Here is a 23,332-nt window from a genome sequence, read left to right on the forward strand (position 1 = left end):
GATAGTCATTGGTTGGATGGGAGGATTTTATCCATTTCCCATCAATCAATCAATCAATCAATCAATCAGTAGCTGAACTGGGTTCCACACAGTCACAAAAACAAATTAACCGAAAAAGCCTCAAAAACAAAAACGCCAAGTAAATACCAAAAACAAAAGCACCAAACTTAATCCATTCCAGAAGTTCATTTGACTTCCGAAATGTTCGGAAACCAAGGCGCAGCTTCTGATTGGTGCAGGCGCCCCAGAAACAATAGCTGACAGCCGCACCGGACGTTCAGCTTCCGAAAAATGTTTGAAAACCGGAACACTCACTTCTGGGTTTTCGGCGTTTGAGTACCAAGGCATTTGAGAACTAAGGTACCACTATTACTATTCCAGGTCCTAAAAAACCACACACACACACACACACACACACACGTACATAGGTTGTATCTTGACCAGCGGTGCTGATGCTCTTTTGGTTTTAGCTTCCTTTATCTTCTTTTTTCAAGTGGAAAGATAGCAAGAGTGAACAGGAAGAGATCAAGACACATATCATAAAAGAGAGTGACAGGGATTATTATTATTATTATTATTTTAAAAAAACTTTACTAGCTGTGCTGCAGAAGAAATTCCACTGGCCAGGCATTCTGTAGGTAGCAAAAGGGATTTTCAGTAACAAAGGCCCGTCCTGTTGACATTCAAGGCCCAGATGACAGCTGAGGCCTCCTCTCTGATTGCATCCAGTAGCCAGAGCTGGAGAAGGCAAAGCAGCAGGGTTCTTTTCCTTGTCCTGCTGGCAGTAGCTGGCTGCTGGCGTCTTCTGCTGGGGGTTGGGGTAGGAGAGCATCTCCCAGGTTGTAGCATCTCCCAGGGAGACATAGGAAGCTGCCATATACCAAATCAAGCCACTGGTCCATCAAGTTTACTATCGCCCATTCCAGCTGTTCTCAAAGGGTGTGGTGTGCTACACTGGTGTAACAAAAGAGGATAGCAAGTTTGGCAGGAAGAGTCAAGGGTAAGCTCCCCCCCCCCCATCAGCATACACACACACACACACACACACACACACAGTGGTACCTCGGGTTACATATGTTTCAGGTTACATACGCTTCAGGTTACACACTCCGCTAACCCAGAAATAATGCTTCAGGTTAAGAACTTTGCTTCAGGATAAGAACAGAAATCGGGCGGCGCGGCAGCAGCAGGAGGCCCCATTAGCTAAAGTGGTACTTCAGGTTAAGAACAGTTTCAGGTTAAGAACAGACCTCCAGAACAAATTAAGTACTTAACCCGAGGTACCACTGTATATGCTTTTCAAGTTTATACATTTCACTAATTTTACAATCATTTTAACATTTCAAAGCTCGACTTCCTTTCCCCTCTTTCTGCGGTCGCTTGAATTTATTTTTAATATCTTCTGCATATCAAAATAAATTTGCTCATTTATTCATCTAATTATATACTCTTACAAAACTGCAGGTTATTACAATAATCCTGCCAATGTTCTTATCTGTTTACAATTTATCTGTAAATATTCAATAAACCATTTCCAATCTTTTATAAAAGATTCAAGGACAACCAAAGAAACATTTGAACATTTCAGTGTAGTATAGTATCAATTTTTTTTATTTTATTTGCGTAATATGGATAGATACCTTTTCAACATGAAAGCAAGAGTGTCAAGTGTGTGGAAATGATTCACGTTCTTACGTAGCTGCATTGTTTTATAATTTTTGGATATTGTAAGATAGTTGCATTCTACGCTACAAATAGAACTTCTTAGCTTGTTTTTGTTTTCCAATGTATTTCTTACCTATATATATATATATGTGTGTGTGTGTGTGTGTGTGTCTTAATTCTGAAAGTGTGGCCCTGAGGAAAAAAAGTGTGAGAACGAAAGTTTGGTCTGTTCAGATTAATGGCGGTAGCTCTCCAAGGTCCTAGTTAAAATCCTTTTTAAATCTTGTGGATTCAACCTGCATTCTCCTCTGCCTTTCATTGTTAAGAAAGGAGAGAGTGCCCCCTATCACCGCAAGAGATCAGTTGCGATTTGAGCACTCTCACCAGCCAGCTTCGCCAGTTGTGGTTTTGTGTTAGCCGCCTCAAGTTTTATTCGTTCAGATATATAGGTAGCCAGCCCAGCTGAAAAATCAACATGAGACTGCGCAAACATTCAGCTGTGGAGTCATAAATTAACTTCAAGAATTTCCAGACTGTAGGTTATACTGTACCCTTGAACAAAATACTGTATAATAGCTTGCATCTATGTCTCTCTGTCCATCTATCTAAACAACAATAACTTCCTTCCTCTTCTATTTTACAATTACTCCTCAGTACAAATCTTCCTTCAGGCTATATTTGTATTTGCCAAATTCAGGAAACACTTAATGGGGGCGTGCATGTTGCCCTTGTGTCCTTCTCTAACCATACCCAAATAATATTTAGCTTTGTGTTCTTGCTAGAGCCTAGCAAGCAGCCCTGGCTCTTAGCTCCATGGATATCTCTCCCCTTAGTAGTTGCCTGGCGTTATAATAAAAATTTATTATTATTATTACTCTCTCGATGCTCCTTTCCTTTCACACCATGTAGGCAACAGGTGTTGCATGAAGCTGATAAAAGTGGGGCAGGATGGGGCCCAGAAGCAGGGCATTCATCAAGGTAGAACCACACAGAATAGCAGCAGAATTTTGCCTTCAATTATGGGCTGCCGCCAAGTAACAGATTAAGTGGGTGAGGTGTTGGCATGGGAAGGTTTGCTGAAACTTTCCGCCTCCCCGTAGCTCCTTTTCTCCTAGCTAGGCTCGGAGCAAGTCTTGTGGGGGAAGGTTTGTGGGAGAAAAGTTTCTGTGGGGAAAAAGAAGCCATGGTAAAACTTCCAAATTCCCAGGAGCTCTTTTAGGCTGAGGGAGTAGACCGAAAAAGGGGTTAGTTGCAGATACGGTGGTACCTTGGTTCTCGAGCTTAATCCGTTCCGGGAGTCCGTTCGACTCCCGAAACAGTTCAAAAACCAAGGTGTGGCTTCCGAGTGGCTGCAGGAGGTTCCTGCACTCAATCAGAAGCTGCTTCAAATGTTCAGCTTCCAAAAAACATTCGCAAACCGAAACACTTTCGGGTTTACGGTGTACTGGAGCCTATTTGTTTGGGAGTCAGGCTGTTCAAGTACCAAGGTACCACTGTATGCCCAAATCAAAGCGGAGTATAGTCATACTTTGGTTTTCGAACAGCTTAGTTCTTGAACATTTTGGCTCCCAAATGCTGCAAACCCAGAAGTGAGTGTTCCGGTTTGCGAACTACTTTTGGAAGCTGAATGTCTGACGTGGCTTCCAATTGGCTGCAGGACCTTCCTGCAGCCAATCAGAAGCCATGCCTTGGTTTCCGGATGTTTTGGAAGTCAAACAGACTTCCGGAACGGATTCCATTCAAGAACCAAGGCACGACTGTATAAGCAACCGAGGTGTGTCCCCAGGGAGAAGATACTGAATGGAAAAAGCCAAGTCTCAGCCCAGAGGATAAGAACTAGGGCTTTTCTGGCAGCGAAGACAAGGCCCCCTTGGAGTGTTCAGGTGGGGTGAATTCTAACCCTGCTGAGTCCCTCTAGAAGGAAGGATATTCCACTCGGCTCCCCTTCGTGTCTCTTGTTGCTGCAGGAGGAGACAGGGCAGACCATGGGGAAGTGGGGTTATGCCAAAGCATCCAGCAGGAACTTGCATTCTGGTTCTCACTCGTTCCCTTGAATGCCCACTTGCTCTCTGGCTCTCGTTCCTTTGTCCTCTGTGTTCGGAAGGTGCAGAGGAGCTGGCTGGGTGAGTGGGTCAAGCCAGGGAGGAAAACTTCTCTGCATGGGCCCCTTTTTAGCTGCTTGCATGGCTGGAACAGGAGAGGGTAGGAGGAGCTGCAGGGAGCAAAAATTATGCAAGAAAGAAGAGAAATACCTGTATGTGGGTTGGGGAACTGATCAAATTAAAAGGAGAGTTGATAGACAAGGCTGAACTTTTTTTAAAAGTTAAAGGTTCGGTAGCCAGGCAATCCCAATTTTGCGTACGGAGAAGTTGAAATCTGTTAGCATGTATACAGTCGTACGTCAGAAGTCGGACGAGATCCGTTCCAGAAGTCCGTTCGACTTCCAAAACGTTCGGAAACCAAGGCATGGCTTCTGATTGGCTGCAGGAAGCTCCTGCGGCCAAGCGGAAGCCGCGGAAGCAGTGTCGGACGTTCAGGTTCCAAAGAACATTTGCAAACCAGAACAGCCACTTCTGAGTTTGTGGCGTTCAGGAGCCAAAACATTCGACTTGCAAGGCATCCGGGATCCAAGGTACTAGTGTACGTTTCTTCAAATTGAGCAGCTTCTATTACTTTGCGTAATCTATTCTGATGTAGCAAGGAGAAGCAAGGATCTCTGTAGAGAACTGGAGCCCCACCCCAACCACTGGAAATCTTACTCAGGCGCACTTCTGACTTCTGAGATTGCCACAGGTGTTGACTGCAGTGGATTTCTGCAGCCGTAAGTGCCAGAAATATCACGGCAATGCACAAATCCCTGCTCTTACTTACTCATCTCCACTGGCTGGGGAAAAGTGCCCTGTAAAAATCAGCTTTTGGCTGAGCAGGGCCCCCTGTGCTGCCTTTGCAGAACAGGGGTATCATCTTTTGGGACCTATTGTGAAATCAGGGCTACTCTATGCTAACCAGTTGGGAAAATGACAGTGATGCTTTTCTGCAGCTCTTCCTTTTTGATTTGGACCTGGGAAAACCCTGCCCATGTGGCAGTTAGACTTCACAGTTGCAGGGTTCTGTACCTGGGTGTGATAGTACTGCAGGGTTGGCATTGAAATTAGCCTCCTTGTGCTGGAAAGGGGGTTCTGCTGGTTTTTGTTTTTCATCAGCATCAATCAACCCACAATCTAGTTTCAACTTGGATATTATTATTGGTGCATTGTATACCCTGGTAGATGCATGTGGTCCTCATATATTTAGCACATATATTTAGCACTGAATTTGCGCAAGGTGCTGGTGACTACTTGAGTCGAAACCTTTACTTGTTTAAAATCAGCAGTGTGCTAATTCCAGCCAGATCTGCCTTGCCTTGCCCTGCTTTAAGCGGCTTGTTCTATTGATGACATCATTTGCGCACATTTAAAACCGCACTGTTTAGCAAGGCAGTATTGTAAAATCGGACTTCGGAATCAAGCGAAGAAAGTTTTTCTGAGCGAATGAATGGCCCCAGACATGTTGCTTTCAAATTTTAAAATACAGCCCACAACCAGCATGTGGCAGCAGAGAATCAGAAAAGTAAAAGGTAAAAATTAAGCAGTCGTAAGAGGCCAGCTAACTCTGGGAAGAGGTCGTATGATTACAGCCATCCTGCAGGAAGCAAAATAAATGAAAACACCAAAAGCCTGCAGACGAAGACTGCCTGAGTTCTTTAAATCAATACATGAAACTCGATGTGTGCCTCTTTTGGGTCTGCCCACCCCTCCTTAGTGTTGATGGATCACAAAGCTACACCCATATAGCAGTCGGAACCACAGCAGGCAGAATTCACTTGGCTCTAAAGCACTCTGTATGTGAAACCTGTGGTCCTCCAGAGGCTGATGGGAATTGTAGTCCAACAACATGTGGAGGAGAATCGCAGGTTCCCCATTCCTGCTGCAAGCCAAGCAGTCCTAAGCCCACTTGGTGGCATGGCTCCTTGGCCCTCGTTCCCTTGCCTCCTTCCTTCCTGCCAATTTATACAGCCCTACATGTTTCTAGAGCAGGGGTCAGCAAACGTTTTCAGCAGAGGGCCGGTCCACTGTCCCTTAGACCTTGTGGAGGGCCGGACTATATATTTGGGGGGGGGATGAATGAAGTCCTATGCCCCACAAGTAACCCAGAGATGCATTTGAAATAAAAGTATGCATTCTACTCATTTAAAAACACCAGGCAGGCCCCACAAATAACCCAGAGATGCATTTGAAATAAAAGGGCACATTCTACTCATGTAAAGAGACGCTGATTCCCGGACTGTCCACGGGCTGGATTTAAAAGACAATTGGGCTGGATCCAGCCCCTGGGTCATAGTTTGCCTACCCATGTTCTAAATTCTAGGCCCTGTGTAGCTCTGCCCCAAATCTATCCCCCACAACTGCCTTAGCACCTCTTTTTATTTCCATATCTCCTGCATCCTTGATTTGCTGAGGTTCTCCTCTGTTCAGGCCATGACCTACTTTGCTCACTTTTTAAGGCCCCTGTCTCATCTCCGCCTTCCTAACACTCTTGAACCCATATCATACAGGCACTCCTGATCTCAAGCGCCACAGAGTTTTGACGGAGCCACCTCTCCCATTTGCCCTTCCTTGCCTTGACTCTGTGCCTTTCTCTGCCCTTTGAGCATTCTCTCCACCAACCTCTTCTCCACCTGTCTCTGTCTGCTCTGTAACTTTCCCCAGCCTTCTTGCATCCTGTCTCCCTGTCCTCTACCTTCTCTACCTCCCAGTGCCTCTTCCCTAGACCTCAGCTAGCTCTTGTGTCTGCACGGTTGTAATTAAATCCCAGCCAAACTGACAACTTCCCCTTCCTTCACAGAAGCTGGACTGCGGTTAGCAGACCATTTTTTGCTGTTAAACCAGGTCAGCTAACCAGGAGGCATCACCTCTGCTTGTGCATTGCAAGCTAAAATACAGAAAGCGGACATGCTGTGCTTTTGTTGGGGCTGTAAATTGGGAAACAATAACACAGAAGATAAAAGCAACTTTAAGGCTGGAAAGTAATTTTACGCCCTAATTTTTTTTTTTTTTTACCAACCTATCCAAAAGATGCTGTTTCTCCCAGTTTTTTCCTGATGCTTTTCCATACTGGGTAATGGAATGGAATGGTGGTACCAGAGTACTGTGTTTTTAAAAGGTAGTAACTGGTTTGCTTTCTTCAGAAGAAAACAGTACAGTCATACCTTGGAAGTCGAACGGAATCCGTTCTGGAAGTCTGTTTGACTTCCAAAACATTCAAAAACCAAATCGCAGCTTCTGATTGGCTGCAGGAAGCTCCTGTAGCCAATCAGAAGCCCCGGAATCCCCGTCGGACGTCCGGCTTCCAAAAGAACGTTTGCAAACCGGAACAATCGCTTCTGGTTTTGCGGCGTTGGGGAGCCAAAACGTCCGAGTTCCAGGGCGTTCGACAACCAAGGTACAACTGTATTGTTTTTAGGCTTTCTATTTGTTACACAAATGTGAAACGTTATGCATTCAGTTGAAAGTCAGTTCTAAAATGTAATAGAAATATACCGCTGTTATAAGAAATAGAATTAGAAAACCAAACATACTGTAATTTTAAAAGTCTCTTGAGTTGTTTAGGCTGCATTCCTATATTCACCTACTTGGGAGTAAGCTCAATTGAACGCAACGGGGATTGCTTTTGAGTCGATGTGTATAGGACTTGCTGGCTACCTTTTCCAAAGAAATAAATAAAACAAAACCCCACTTTCCCCTTTGATGTCAGGACTACTGCGGTATTGATTTCTACTTACAGTACTTTCAACGTGAAATCAATTATAGGGTCTAGACCAGCAATGACTGCTACGTGTTGTACATCATCTGTGGCTTCCCTGTGCTGCAGTTAAAAGTATATTTAAAACAACAGGAATGTATTGGGTTCCTGGTGCTTGGTGTGTGTTTTTCTTCCATGGAAGAGAACGCTCCTTTCCACACCCTCAAGTTAGCTCAAGTATTTGATCAATTGCTTAAATTAATTGCCAGTCATCAGGATTGATCCTTTCCTATGATGTTCTTTCTCCCCCCTCCTTCTAAATATGGAATGCATTTAGCTCACATCTTTGTAATCTTTACAACTCTGCAAGAACATCGGGGTTATAATCCCCACGTTAGATTGGTAGTATGGGGCTGAAGCTGAGATATGGTTGCCTTCCTGGGTCCGTTCAGCAGATCCAAGGCTGAACTGAGATGTGAACAGGTAATTTGTGCAAAATAAGCATGTGCTTAGGGCATCAAGGGAAGAGGGGCACCACAGAAATTTTCCGTTGCCGGTTTTTTTTACATTAACAGTCACAAATTGCTCATCTGAGCATTCATTTTCTCAGCTGAAGTACAGTCGTACCTTGGTTTTCAAACAGCTTAGTTCTCGAACGTTTTGGAAGTCGAACGGACTTCCAGAATGGATTCCGTTCCACTTCCAAGGTACGGCTGTATATTAAAAATCCCAACAGAACAACTATTCAACAAGGCAGGCTCGAGGCCTTATCTCTACTAAGTATGGAAGCAGATGTCTATTATGTAAGATTAGTTTTGACAATCTGAGCAAAGACTTTGCAATTAGAAAAAGTAGGAGAAATTTTTATCGAATATAAATAAAGTGAAAATAGACAAAAATAATTTCCACCTTACTGTAGGCTTTGTTTCATTTCAAAAAATAGAAATTTATTTTACGGGTTATTATTGTTTATATTTTGAATTAGATATATATGGGGGCACCAAAATCTTAGTGCTTAGGGTCTCTAAAGGCCCTGAATTTGTGGCTCTTGTTCTTAACCTCTACACACACACACACACACACACACACACACACAAACTACACTGTGTTTGAAGTTTGCTTTAGCATCTTGCACACAGGGAACAGAACTCTGCAACATTTCCATGCGCTGACTGAATTTGTCATCCTTGAGCTGACTCCTTTCTCCCTTCCCACAGGCAAATCCAAAACCAGAGAAAACCGCCAGTCGATCATCAACCCTGACTGGAACTTTGAGAAGATGGGCATTGGGGGTCTTGATAAGGAGTTCTCTGACATCTTCCGGCGGGCCTTTGCCTCCCGAGTGTTCCCACCTGAGATTGTGGAGCAGATGGGTGAGTACCAAAGCTAAGGGAGAACGAAATCCCACAATGGTGTACAAGGGGGTCTCACAAACGATGATGATGTAAAGGTAAAAGGTAAGGTAAAGGACCCCAAGATGGTTAAGTCCAGTCAAAGGCGACTGTGGAGCGGCAGTGCTCATCTCGCTTTCAGGCCAAGGGAGCCGGCGTTTGTCCACAGACAACTTTCCAGGTCATGTGGCCAGCATGCCTAAACCGCTTCTGGCGCAATGAGACACCGTGATGGAAACTAGAGTGCACGGAAATACAGTGGTACCTCGGGTTACATACGCTTCAGGTTACATATGCATCAGGTTACCGACTCCGCTAACCCATAAATAGTACCTCGGGTTAAGAACTTTGCTTCAGGATGAGAACAGAAATCGTTCTCTGCTGGCGCGGCAGCAGCGGGAGGCCCCATTAGGTAAAGTGGTGCTTCAGGTTAAGTTTCAGGTTAAGAACGGACCTCCAGAACGAATTAAGTACTTAACCCGAGGTACCACTGTACTTTCACTGGCGTGCTTTTGAACTGCTATATCGGCAGGAACTGGGACAGAGCAATGGAAGCTCCGTCGTGGGGATTCGAACTGCCAGCCTTCTGATCAGCAAGCCCAAGAGGCTCAGTGGTTTAGACCACAGCGCCACCCGCTTCCCACGGATAGTGATATACAAAGGGGGTGGGCAGGTATCAAAATAGGAGCTGACTAAGATAGGAGAGGAGAAGGGACAGCAGCAGGAAATGCAGAAAACTCAGACATGCAAGCCACGAGGACTGTCAAATATTACAGCATTTTGCCCCCTCTTCCTTAGGCAGTGGTAGCTAAACAAAACAGGGCAGTCTTTTTTTAGGGTTTGATTTCATGGAGTATAAAGATGAAGTGGAGATTGGAGCAGTGGAGACTGGACCAGGCAAAATCAAATTATACGCCTGAGCTGAACAGCCAGTTATGGCCTGCCGGGTGCCCAGTGTGCTTCAGGTTCCTTCTGTGCAACTATTGCAGGCGAGTCCTATGGATTTCACCTGGTTTGGCACCAAAATGGACCTGAAGGGCTCCTTCCATTGGTTACAGCAGCCGCTGAAAACAGCTTAAATTGCTAGTGTTAAATTGATGGGATTCTCCCCTGAATAATCGAAGCCACAAAATGGGGAGCTGTAACCCTCTGCTTAGTGCAGCTTCTTGGCTGGCTGGTTCCTGTAACTCTGAATTCATCAAAACGTCTGAGCCTGCAACACTAACTGTATCTGCTCAGTTACAGATGGGTAGCCGTGTTGGTCTGCCATAGTCGAAATAAAAAAATTCCTTCCTGTAGCACCTTAAAGACCAACTAAGTTAGTTCTTGGTATAAGCTTTCGTGTGCATGCACACTTCTTCAGATACACTGAAACAGAAGTTGCCAGATCCTTCTATATATTGAGAAGGTGGGGAGGGGTATTACTTAGAAGGGTGGTGGGAATCGGAGATTGGCAGATAGCTGAGATGAGCCTGTTGACGACTCTTAACGACTGTAATAGGTCTTACAGGAAAAGGCAAGGGGTGAGAAGGTGAGAAATGGCTTAGTCATGTATAATGAGATAAGAATCCGATGTCTCTGTTCAGACCAGGTCTCTCCATTGTTTTAAGTTTGGTAATGAGTTGTAATTCAGCAGCTTCTCTTTCCAGTCTATTTCTGAAATTCCTTTGTAGTAAAACAGCTACTTTGAGATCTTGTATAGAATGTCCTGGGAGACTGAAGTGTTCTCCTACTGGTTTCTCTGTTTTGTGATTCTTGATGTCAGATTTATGTCCGTTTATTCTTTGGCGTAAGGTTTGGCCTGTTTGTCCAATATAGAGAGCCACCCAATCTTAAACAACTCCTAACCCACAATAATACTACAACCAGACTTAACACGGACACTGGCACCAGAGTCTGCAATAAACCCAGATGCCAACTTTGCTGCCACATACACCCGGACAACACCATTACTGGCCCCAACAACATCACACATACCATCTCGGGACTATTTAATTGCTCATCGTCTAACATTGTGTATGCCATCAAATGCCAACAGTGTCCTTCAGCTCTCTATATTGGACAAACAGGCCAAACCTTACGCCAAAGAATAAACGGACATAAATCTGACATCAAGAATCACAAAACAGAGAAACCAGTAGGAGAACACTTCAGTCTCCCAGGACATTCTATACAAGATCTCAAAGTAGCTGTTTTACTACAAAGGAATTTCAGAAATAGACTGGAAAGAGAAGCTGCTGAATTACAACTCATTACCAAACTTAAAACAGTGGAGAGACCTGGTCTGAACAGAGACATCGGATTCTTATCTCATTATACATGACTAAGCCATTTCTCACCTTCTCACCCCTTGCCTTTTCCTGTAAGACCTATTACAGTCGTTAAGAGTCGTCAACAGGCTCATCTCAGCTATCTGCCAATCTCCGATTCCCACCACCCTTCTAAGTAATACCCCTCCCCACCTTCTCAATATATAGAAGGATCTGGCAACTTCTGTTTCAGTGTATCTGAAGAAGTGTGCATGCACACGAAAGCTTATACCAAGAACTAACTTAGTTGGTCTTTAAGGTGCTACAGGAAGGAATTTTTGTATCTACTCAGGAGTCCCATTTAACTCAGTGGGTCTTACTCCTGGGTAAGTGAGATTGGGTTTGTAACCTGAGGCATGTAACTGGAGGCACCCTTCACTCTTAACCTCAACCTTATGCGGTTAGAGCAGAGCTTTCCAGACTCTTCATGTTGGTGACACACTTTTTAGACAGGCATTTCAGGATGCAGTAATTCAGTTTTACTAGCAAACAGGAGGTTAAACTAACCCCTTTCCAGCCCCAGTAGGAGCGTTTGTGCGAAACACCTACAAGGTAAAGGAGCCCTGGATGGTTAAGTCCAGTCAAAGATGACTATGGGGTTGCACGACTCATCTCATTTTCAGGCCTAGAGAGCCGGCGTTTGTCCACAGACAGCTTTCCGGGTCATGTAGCCAGCATGACTATACTGCTTCAGGCGCAGCGGGACACTGTGATGGAAACCAGAGCTCACGGAAACGCCCTTTACCTTCCCGCCACAGCGGTACCTATTTATCTACTCACACTGGCATGCTTTCAAACTGCTAGGTTGGCAGGAGTTGGGACAGAGCAACGGGAGCTCACCCCGTCGCAGGGATTCAAACCACTGACCTTCTGATTGGCAAGCCCAAGAGGCTCAGTGGTTTAAACCACAGCGCCCACCCGCATTGTAAGGGTGGTATACAAATATACCGAACAACAACAACTTGGGAGCATCCTGTGGAATTGATTGGCAGTGGGTTCAGGTCTTGGAATGAGCTTGCCTCCAGTGAACCTACCATACTAGCAGCTCATTTTCTGATACCCCTTTGTCCATAATAACTTCTTTCCAGTTTTACTGTAAAATGTTGAACTTTGACATTTGAAGATAGAATCTTCGTGCTGTTCCAGGGAACATATAAATGAAGCTTTAGAAGCATCCTGATGCACAGTGGAAGTATATGGACTTGCCAATCAGTATCTGTTCCTGCCAGGGTCATTGTTGTTGCTGCTGAACGCTTGTTCCTCAACGTGCTACGGCCCACTTCGAGTTGGACGCTTGCTGCCTCGCAAGCGGAGCTTTAAGCCTTCCATCCCAGTTGCCTTTCTCTTCTTCGACAGGCCTCCCTTAGGCGAAAGAAGCTTATCTGAAATTTGAAGAAAAGTGCCGCTTCCTGACACTCATCCTTCCCCCGCCGTGCATTAGTTATGACTTGCTCTTCCAACTATATTTCAAGGCTCAGATGCCAGGTTGACATCTGCTCGGGTCCGCCGTAATAATTCACGAGGGGGAGGGAAGGGAGAAGAAAGCCATTCCTCAGCCCTGCGCAAAGTAGCAGTCGCAGATCTCCCCCCAAGAACCCCTTTTGTGTTTTCTCTCTCTCTCCCGCCTTTCCCCGCTCTTGTGCCTCACAAGTGAGCAGCAGTCAATATGCCAGCTGCAGCTTGGCCAAGATTGACCCATCTTGCATTTCTGTTTGCTTCAGTGTGGTTTCCACCAGCTCTTATGAAAGGGAGGAGGGGAGAAGGAGTTTTATAAATCCACTTCAGCGTGCCGCATCTGTGAGGCGGTGGGTTTTGAGGGGCCATTAAGGCTGGCGGAGGTACAGGCAGGCAGAATTGGCCCCCAGTGGGTCACACAGCCCCAGTAAAGCGAACAGGGGTCGTACAAGAGTACGGAGCAAAACTAGGAAGTAACTAAGTTGTCTTGAGCCCCATCCCCAAATTCTAGAAGAGAATGGGTAGCCGTGCTTGTTTCTTGTGGCAATAATGCGAATAAATCCATCACGGAATAAAGTTCTGTTGACACTGATGACACAGTAGGTTTTAGTCAATAGAAGATCTTGCCATAATATGTATGTCGAATATTAAAGGAACCAAAAACCTCTTTGCTGCTTTCTAGATTGGACTTGAGAGAGAGAGCCTAGACAGGCATTTTCCAGCATCCATGACTTGCTGGCTTGCTGGGGTACATAAAAATGAATGGAGGAGGATGGAGGGGCCCTTGGATTTGACATTGTGCCTGGCCGTCCTAGTGGTAATTAACGTAGCAAAGTTTCCATCCTCTAGGACAATGGAGGGGTTCTCCTCCTCAACCATGTTTGCTCCCCAATTATGAGGGGGAAAGGAAGCATTCAAACTGAACTGGGTAGCAGCCTGAAACAGTTTTGGGCTGGGTGTTTTTGTGCTCCACCTACGGTGGCCTGTCCCATTCTGCTTCCTTCCATTTCAAGTATGGGTTTCCGGCTAAGATCTGGGACATTCCTGTTTGTCCTCATTTATTATAGTGGCTGGTTGCAGTGGCAGAATCACCAGTGCTCCATGACCTATCCTAAGCCAAATGTTGACAGCCCTTTGAATTTCTGCAGAGATTTTGTCTTCCAGCATAGTTGCTCTTGCATGTTGTTGTTGTTGTTTAGTCGTTAGTCGTGTCCGACTCTTCGTGACCCCATGGACCAGAGCACGGCAGGCACTCCTGTCTTCCACTGCCTCCCGCAGTTTGGTCAAACTCATGTTGGTAGCTTCGAGAACACTGTCCAACCATCTCATCCTCTGTCGTCTCCTTATCCTTGTGCCCTCCATCTTTCCCAACATCAGGGTCTTTTCCAGGGAGTCTTCTCTTCTCATGAGGTGGCCAAAGTATTGGAGTCTCAGCTTCAGGATCTGTCCTTCCAATGAGCACTCAGGGCTGATTTCCTTAAGTATGGATATGTTTGATCTTCTTGCAGTCCATGGGACTCTCAAGAGTCTCCTCCAGCACCAGAATTCAAAAGCATCAATTCTTTGGCGATCAGCCTTCTTTATGGTCCAGCTCTCACTTCCATACATCACTACTGGGACAACCATAGCTTTAACTATACGGATCTTTGCATAGCAAATACTAGACCGGAAGCTAAATTCTATTATCAAGTCAATCCTTTGGCATCTCACCTTTTATTTTAAAACCAAGCTTCTGGCCCTTGCCTGTAATGCTAAGCTAAACCGTGACTTATTTCAAATGTGATCGCTCGTGGAGAGGAGATCCTAGCTGCTGTGCTCCTCCTGCAATCCTCTGGCTTTGCTGCTGGAAGCTAAATTATGGCTTGGCTTCATGTGTCATCCAAACCAGGGCTTGTGGTTCATACCCTCCCAGAAATCCACAAGCTGTAAACCCTATAACAAACATTGGTTAAAGCGGTGCAAAGGCTGCAGGACTGGAGAAGGGGCAGCTGTGAACTCTTCTCTGGCTTAGCATTATGTGTGAACCGGCTCCTAGCTCCCCAAAGGGAAGCAGGGAGCAGCACATTTTTGTGCAAAGGAGCAGGATTCAAATGTTCAGCTCCTTCTGGGATGCCTAACCATGGTTGGCCAATTGGTTTGTGTTACGTTGAGCCAGTGTGTCTCAGCACTCTTGTTCCAGAGGAGATGGAGAAAGAGAGAGGGACTGGATTTATAGCTCTCTATTTGACCATAAGTACCTTGGCTGAGGGACACGGGTGGCGCTGTGGGTTAAACCACAGAGCCTAGGACTTGCCGATCAGAAGGTCAGCGGTTCGAATCCCCGCGATGGGGTGAGCTCCAGTGCTCGGTCCCTGCTCCTGCCAACCTAGCAGTTTGAAAGCACGTCAAAGTGCACAAGTAGATAAATAGGTACTGCTCCGGCGGGAAGGTAAACGGTGTTTCCGTGTGCTGCTCTGGTTTGCCAGAAGCGGCTTAGTCATGCTGGCCACATGACCTGGAAGCAGTACGCCGGCTCCCTTGGCCAATAAAGCGAGATGAGTGCCGCAACCCTAGAGTCGGCCACGACTGGACCTAATGGTCAGGGGTCCCTTTACCTTTACCACATTGGCTGACAGTTGGCCAACGATGAGGGCCAGTCCTGATGCCTAAAAGGCTGCCTGCAATTGATGGCTGAAACTTAAGCCTCAGCGAGCTGCAACCCATTCCCGTGCTGGTGGCCTTTCCTATAATCTTCAAGCAGCTGTTCGGCCGCCTTCTCATTTTCAAGCTCTTAGTGGATGAGGCTGCTGGCATGTCTCCTCTGCGGCTGCGATTTTGCTAAAAGCCTAAAATTACATGATGAAACATAGTTATTATTATTTTTTAAGCGAGCAAGCCTTGAGTCCCACTTTTGGGCTCAAAGTTTTTCTGTGTGTGTGTGTTTTTAAAAATGTGTGCGATTTTTACTTCGTAGCCCAGGGCTTTTCTGTATGTGTGTTAAGAATTCCTGCTTTAATCTGATCTCCCCCACATTCCATCAGAAGGAGATAATTGTTCTGCAGTTCACATAAATCCTAGAGGTCCGTTGGTTCCAATTCATCTTCCTTATTTGTCAACTTTTCCTGCAGGTGGTCTTAGGATAAAACGTAACACTAGAGGTCAATAGACGTTACGCTAAGTGCATGACAGTCACCAGAAACAGCCTTCACTCATTCAGTTATTGTCTTCTTGCTGTATTGTTGTGCAAAAAGTATGCAAGATATCACAGCGCTGTGGTGTGGGGTAAAGTTCCACTTCTTGACCCCTGCCGTCGGACACCAATGATGTGTAATTCGAAAATCAGAACAGGGCACGGAACGTGAATGCAAGAGGGCTAACTGGGATGGTGTTATGGAATGCTCTGGCAGGACTTTGCCATCTCCGCTGGCTCCATTGCTTGGCCCAGGCCAAGGGGTGCCGTTTTTTATCTTTAAATCCCTTTTTAGTTTTGTACTTGGAAGATTACCTCTCCCTGCATGTATCTTGAGACATTTGCGCCCTTCTTCAAATGCCTCTGCGAAGTGAGATACGATAGGGGGCTGTGAGTGATGGAGTCTTCTTAGTGGTGGCTCCCAGTTTGTGGAATGCCATACTTCTCTTGGATGCCAGGCAAAGACCTTCTTTCTGCCCCAACAGATTATACTGATGTTCATCATATTGCTTTAGCTTTGCAGGCCGTTCAGTTTACCGTATTTTTTGCTCTATAAGACTCACCTTTTCCCTCCTAAAAAGTAAGGGGAAATGTGTGTGCGTCTTATGGAGCAAATGCAGGCTGCGCAGCTATCACAGAAGCCAGAACAGCAAGAGGAATTGCTGCTTTCACTGCGCAGCGATCCCTCTTGCTGTTCTGGCTTCTGAGATTCAGAATATTTTTTTTCTTGTTTTCCTCCTCCAAAAACTAGGTGCGTCTTGTGGTCTGGTGTGTCTTATAGAGCGAAAAATACGGTCCCTGCCCCTTGCTTTTAATTGATTTGTTTTGCTCTGGTGTATTAAATGGGTGTGTTTCCTTGCCTTTTATTACAGTATGATTTTTTCATTTGTGTTGACTTATTTTGCGCTGCGCACCACCCAGAGAACTTTCTCCTGTGGGGCAGCCTACAAATGGCCTGCCCAAATAAACCAACGATGAGTTCCCTTTTGGCATAACCCCTTAATTTTAATCCCTAACTAGAACCAGGCTGAAGTTTGCATTTGCTCATATTCAGCCCTTACTATCTTTGACTGTCTCTGCCACTCCACCCGTTTTCTTCCGCACTGTTGAAATTGTAGATTATAAGCTAAAAAGGTCGGAGGCCCCAACCTCCCGAAACTCTGCACAATGCTACGTACATTAATGACGCTGTCTAAATGGTAGCATCTCCCACCTTCCTCCTCCCAACCCATTTCAGTGCCTGCCTTTTGTGGGTACACCTGTAGGTTGACGAAATTATCAAATAAAGTCTGTTCTGTTCCCACTGAGCAACATTCCCAGCCTACAAATGTCACTTATCCATGCACCTGAGTAGTATGAAAAGACTGGAAGAGTCGGGTGGGTAGGTTGGGAGCAGCTAATCCCATGAATGGCACCTGAAGCTGACCTTTACAGACCAGTTTCCCGAGATACAATGAGAGTACGGTTGTCTCTGTCTAATTTGCACCATATGTCAACCTGCTGAGAATTCCTTTGTTTGTGGGGAGCCTGCTACGGGGATGACAACGTTGTCTTTGGCCCTTGATTTATCTGTTGCTCTTATTTCGTTGTCTGGCTTATTTGTTTCCTGTTGTGAGCGGGTGAGCGAGTAATTAAAAGCCTCTCAATAACCCTGGTGCCCTGTTAACGTGAGTGACTTTCGGTGGGGAATGGTCCTCGTGATAGACGGAGGCATTCAGAAATGCCCACCCAGAGGAAGAGGGTGAGTTTTGTAAGGTTCTTTGTTAACCGCGCTGACATTTGGAGACACTGCCTGCCTTTCTCCCAGAGCAGAGATAAGCTACGAAGCCAAGTGTTCTCTTGCTGCAGGAGGAGCCCACGGCGCAGTCTCGAGCCGTGACATTTTCCAAGTTTGTCATCACTTTCCTATTTTGAATGGAAGCCTGTCTCCGTGTTCTCATTGCTTCCCATGCTGGCCAGGTGGGCGCAATTTTTAGAGGGATGCTCTCCAGATGGAGAAGAGGTGAGGGGGTGCGGGAAGCAAGACAAGCGGCAGAGAACATGCTTAGTCTCTCTCGAAGGTCCTGGGTTTAATGGATGGTATCTCCAGCGAAACATAAGACAGCAAATCAATTTTCCTGGGCCACTTTTGAGTTGTGATGGCTTTTGTTCTCGTAATGCTAGAACAAAGCTGGGGAGGGGAGATTATTGGGTTGTTTTTGTTTTTATTGTGCATTTTGTGTTTTTATATTGTGATTTTATGTTGTAGCCACCCTGAGACCTGCAGATGTAGGTCAAAGGTAAAGGACCCTTGAACGGTTAAGTCCAGTCAAAGGCGTCTATGGGGTTGCGGCGCTCATCTTGCTTTCAGGCCAATGGAGCCGGTGTTTGTCCACAGACAGCTTTCCGGGTCATGTGGCCAGCATGACTAAACTGCTTCTGGCGCAACGGGACACCGTGACAGAAACCAGAGCGCACGGAAACACCGTTTACCTTCCCGCTGAAGTGGTACCTATTTATCTACTTGCACTTTGACGTGCTTTCGAACTGCTAGGTTGGCAGGAGCTGGAACAGAGCAACAGGAGATCACCCCGTCGCGGAGATTCGAACGGATGGAGTTCGTCGCCACGAAATATGGCGGTTGCTGCTCAGTTAGATCACTCTGAAAGGGGATTAGACACACTTCTAGAGGTTAATATCTGTGTTTTTAGGTGTTGTACCTGAAACATAACCTCCCCTGTTCAGAGGCACAGAGACACAGGAAGTTGCCTTACATAGAGTCCGACCCTTAGGTCTCAAGCTCAGTGTTGTCCACATAGATTGGTGGCACATCTCCAGACTGGAGCGCCTCTCAGCCCTACCTAGAGATGTCAGGGATTGATGTAGATGCTCTGCCACTGAGGTGTGGCAGCATACCTCTCAGTACTGTAAGCTGTGGGGAGGTTTGTTGCCTTCCTGCCCAGTCTGCGGGTGTCGCAAAGGCACATAGCTGCCATTGCTGGAAACAGGACGGAGCCTTGGTGATAGAGCAAGGTGCTTTGTGGAAATCTGGAGTTGCTGTTATGGACTGGCTGGATGCAGAGGATTGGTGGCAGGCAGCAGCTGGGGAATCCCCAAGGGAAAGAAGGCTCAGAGCCATTGGACTGGTGGTGGGATGATGACGAGTGGTCAGAGGGAGAAGACTGGGAAACAGAGGTGTTGGAAGCTGAAGAGGCAGCAAGGGTTTAGTGAGCAGGAAGAGGCTGGGGCAGAGAGCAGTCCAGAATCAGAGGAAGGAGAGGAAGGAGGCCAGGAGACAGAGATGGGGCAGGCTGCTGAAGAAGCCAAGGGAGTCTCCCCCTTTTGCTGTGACTTGCTTCCCTCATATGTGGACCAGTCTTCCTTGTGATCTACTAGAATTTTCACTTGCTGACACATCATCCCTGTGTGCTGGAATAGCAGTCGCTTACTCCACCAATGGGGATGCGGGTGGCGCTGTGGGTTAAACCACAGAGCCTAGGACTTGCCGATCAGAAGGTCGGCGGTTCGAATCCCCGCGACGGGGTGAGCTCCTGTTGCTCGGTCTCAGCTCCTGCCAACCTAGCAGTTCAAAAGCACGTCAAAGTGCAAGTAGATAAATAGGTACTGCTCCGGCGGGAAGGTAAACGGCGTTTCCGTGTGCTGCTCTGGTTCACCAGAAGTGGCTTAGTCATGCTGGCCACATGACCTGGAAGCTGTACGCCGGCTCCCTCGGCCAATAAAGCGAGATGAGCACCGCAACCCCAGAGTCGGTCACGACTGGACCTAATGGTCAGGGGTCCCTTTACCTTACTCCACCAATAATTTAACACTAAACAACCACAGTTTTGTAATGTCTGCACTGACGACTCTGTTTGTTCCCTATTGAGTTGGCAATGTGGACAGCTCAGGAGTAGAGTCTTTAGTGGCGAAGCTGTTGCTGGAGTGAACGGCTGTTTTCTGAGAGTACAGGTGTGCGCACATCCCTCTCTGATGCTAAGAGCATAGTCTTGTGATGGGCAAGGAGCAAGTTTTTCGGTATAACCTTTTGGTCCAGCAATGAAATGTGCGTGACTATGTATGCAGATCGATTCACAATAATTCTTGTTATTGGCCAGTTGTCTGACAATGGCGAGTCTCAAATAAGTGAAGCCTTTGGGTGCTTCACCTGACCGTGTGGCCTCCTGTTTCAAGGGGGCTAGCGCACAGCAGCAAGGGATTACGTCCATCTGGCTTGCCTGACAACAGAAATTCCCTAAACCTGCTTGTACGAAATCTGTCCCAACTTGCTCGTAGCCTTTCCGTAGCCTCTCTCGTCTCGGCAAGCTGGGATTCCCCTTTGCTGGCATCACTCATCATTCGAATCCCGCCTCACTGTTTTTTTGGCTACACAAGAGATCGTGTTCCCCCAGTATGCTGAATTAACTGGCTCTACCCTGACACTAATTTGACAAGGATCACTTTTAATTTATCACCACCTTGCTGGTTCATGTGTAAAATTAGTCTTTCACCTCCAGTGATATTTTTCTTTCCTCCCCCATTTATACACTGTGTGTATATTTGCTTTTCTGGTTGTCTCTCTCGAATGCCTGAGAGCTGACTAATAAATTTTTTCGTTATCCAACTCTCCATCAAGGCAATAGCAAAGGAGAATCATTTTTGTTTTTCTTTTGTAAAAAACAACAACTCACAAATGTCAACAGTATTATCACATTTGCTGCTGTGACTCAGCCCATTTCAGAGCTACACACCGGCCTTTCCAAACCAGGGAACAAGTTTGCCTTAGTTCTGCTCCTGGGAGCTGCAGCGCTGTGAGGTGCCCTTCCAGGTACCACTCAAGATCAAGTGGATAGCAATCCCAGAGATCGGCAGGGAATAATCAACTGCTGCTGTTTCGTGTTTGCTTCAGTGTATTTCTCATGATTCAGTAGTAGAGCATATGCCTTGATCTCAGATTCAATCCCCAGTTAAAGGAGCTTGCAAAGCAGGGCTGCAAAAGATCATTGAATCGTACAGTTGGAAGGGACCCCAAGGTTCATCTAGTGCAGGCATAGGCAAACTAGGCCCTCCAGATGTTTTGGGACTACAGTTCCCATCATCCCTGACCACTGGTCCTGTTAGCTAGGGATCATGGGAGTTGTAGTCCCAAAACATCTGGAGGGCCGAGTTTGCCTATACAGTGGTACCCCGCAAGACGAACGCCTCGCGAGACGAAAAACTCGCAAAACGAAAGGTTTTTTCGTTTTCGAGTTGCCTCGCAAGACGAATTTCCCTATGGGCTTGCTTCGCAAAACGAAGCTTGCCCCGGGGACAGCGGGTCTTCTCTTTTGAAGCAAGGGGCGGCGGGGAGAAGCGATCTTCTCCCCGCAGCCCCAGGTCCGGGGACAGCGGGAAGCGCTTCCCGCTGCCCCCGGACCTCTTTTGAAGCAAGGGGCTGCGGGGAGATCGCGATCTCCCCGCAGCCCCTTGCTTCAAAAGAGGTCCGGGGGCAGCGCGAAGCGCAGCGCTTCTTCCCCGCTGCCCCCGGACCTCTTTTGAAGCAAGGGGCTGCGGGGAGATCGCTTCTCCCGGTGCTCCAAAGCGGGTCGGGGGGTCGGGAACACCTTCCCCCACCGCCCCGCTTCGGAACGCTGCTCCGAAGCGGGGCGGGGGGGTGGGAACACCTTCCCCCACCGCCCGGCTTCGGAACGGTGCTCCGAAGCGGGGCGGGGGGGTGGGAACACCTTCCCCCACCGCCCCGCTTCGGAACGGTGCTCCGAAGCGGGGCGGGGGGGTGGGAACACCTTCTGAAGGCTGGCGGGGGGCAAAAGTCTTTGTCCCCCCTGCCTGCCTTCCCAGGGGCTTTTAAATCGCCCCGGACAGCGGAGAAGTCCTCCGCTGTCCCGGGGCGATTTTAAAATGCCGCCCGCCAGCATTTTAAGATCGCCCGGACAGGGGAGAAGTCCTCCGCTGTCCTGGGGCGATTTTAAAATGCCGCCCGCCAGCATTTTAAGATTGCCCGGACAGCGGAGAAGTCCTCCGCTGTCCCGGGGTTTTTTAAAATGCTGGGGGTGGGAAGAAAAGCCCTTATCCCCCCCCCCAGCCTTCAGAAGAGGTCCGGGGACAGAGTGTCCCCGGACCTGGTCTGAAGGCGGTTTCCCTAGGAACGCATTAATTGATTTTCAATGCATTCCTATGGGAAACCGTGCATCGCAAGACGAAAAACCCGCAAGACGAAGAGACTTGCGGAACGAATTAATTTCGTCTTGCGAGGCACCACTGTACCTGATCTAGTGCAACCCCCTGCAATGCAGGAATCTCAACAAAAGCATTCATGACAGATGGCCATCCAACCTCTGCTTTGAAACCTCCAAGGAAGGAGAGTCTGAGGGAGACTAATCCACTGTCAAACAGCTCTTATGCCTTTAATTGGTAGCCATTAAATAAACACACAAGATGTAACCGGCTGTACATTTGAAAAAATAATATATACTATTCATTGTATTGAATTGTAGATTTCAACAGAAGTAGCTCATAAAGTTCAACGAAAAAGGTAGGAGACCCAGTGGATGAGTTCATTCTCTAATCAGTTTATGCATAAGGTCCATATATGTGAAAATGTCTATTCCACCTGTCTGTTCATAGAGTCCAACAATCCACATGAAAGGTTGTTGCAGTTCCACGGAATCCTTTCCCAGAGTCTAAGGAGTGCTCGTAATCAGTAGGAGTGGTTGAACGTGGAGATACATCGGATCTGTTAGATCTGTTAAATTTGCAGTGAATTAGCCAGTTTTAAGAAAAAGAAGTTGAGCAGAGATCGCAATGATTATTCTACAGGCAAAGTTTATTTATGGCTGAATTCCTCAGGACTAGTTCACAGGCAGTCTAACAGATCTGATGTATCTCTGCGTTCGACCACTCCTACTGTAAACACTGTCAAGATTTGATATAGGCACCAGTTACCAACTCAGCTGCTGTATTTTCTGTCAATCACCCTTTTCGAATGGTCTTCCTCAGCGACCCCTTGTAGAACGTGTCATTTTCTTTTGGTTACCCCCAACCAGGAAAGAACCTTTGTTTTGACTTCATGACGAGCTGCCCCCTTTTTTCTTCCTTTCCAGGCTGCAAGCACGTCAAAGGCATCCTGTTGTTTGGTCCCCCTGGCTGCGGCAAGACCCTTATGGCCAGGCAGATTGGCAAGATGCTGAACGCCAGAGAGCCCAAAATAGTGAACGGGCCGGAAATCCTCAACAAATACGTCGGGGAGTCGGAGGCCAACATTCGCAAGCTCTTTGCAGATGCAGAAGAAGAACAGAGGAGGGTAAGTTGCCTTTTTAAAGAAATTAAAAATGGAAGAATAAGATGCAGGTGGATGAAGATTCCTGCTGGAATCAGACATGATGGAGCATTGTTTGTTTCTCTCGTTCCTGTTTCAAAACGTTAGGGGTGACATCACTGCATTGCCAGTTTTCTTGCCCCCACAAGCAGCGGGCGATGAAGTTGAGGAGGAATTGGGGAAACTCACCAGTGTGAATATGACTTGCATTATAATAAGAATAGATGTCATGGGAGGAAAAGAAACGGCAGAGCTTCAAGGCTGCTGCTGC

General features: G+C 46.8%; 1 protein-coding gene across 8 annotated transcripts in view; it reads left to right on the forward strand.

Annotated features, from left to right (window-relative positions):
* Positions 1 to 23,332, forward strand: part of NSF (N-ethylmaleimide sensitive factor, vesicle fusing ATPase) — a 108,754-nt gene that overhangs the window by 50,060 nt on the left and 35,362 nt on the right. For all 8 annotated transcript variants that reach the window (XR_013978548.1, XR_013978549.1, XM_080976676.1 and 5 more), the window contains exons 8-9: positions 8,664 to 8,819; positions 22,847 to 23,046. Coding sequence is in view for 6 of the 8 variants with exons in the window: in XM_080976676.1 (XP_080832802.1) it covers positions 8,664 to 8,819; positions 22,847 to 23,046 (356 nt within the window). In the remaining 2 variants the exon portion in view is untranslated. The remainder of the gene's footprint in view (positions 1 to 8,663; positions 8,820 to 22,846; positions 23,047 to 23,332) is intronic.

The sequence above is a fragment of the Podarcis pityusensis genome (genome assembly GCF_964106645.2).
Source record: "Podarcis pityusensis genome assembly, chromosome: 13".
Lineage (NCBI taxonomy): Eukaryota > Metazoa > Chordata > Lepidosauria > Squamata > Lacertidae > Podarcis > Podarcis pityusensis.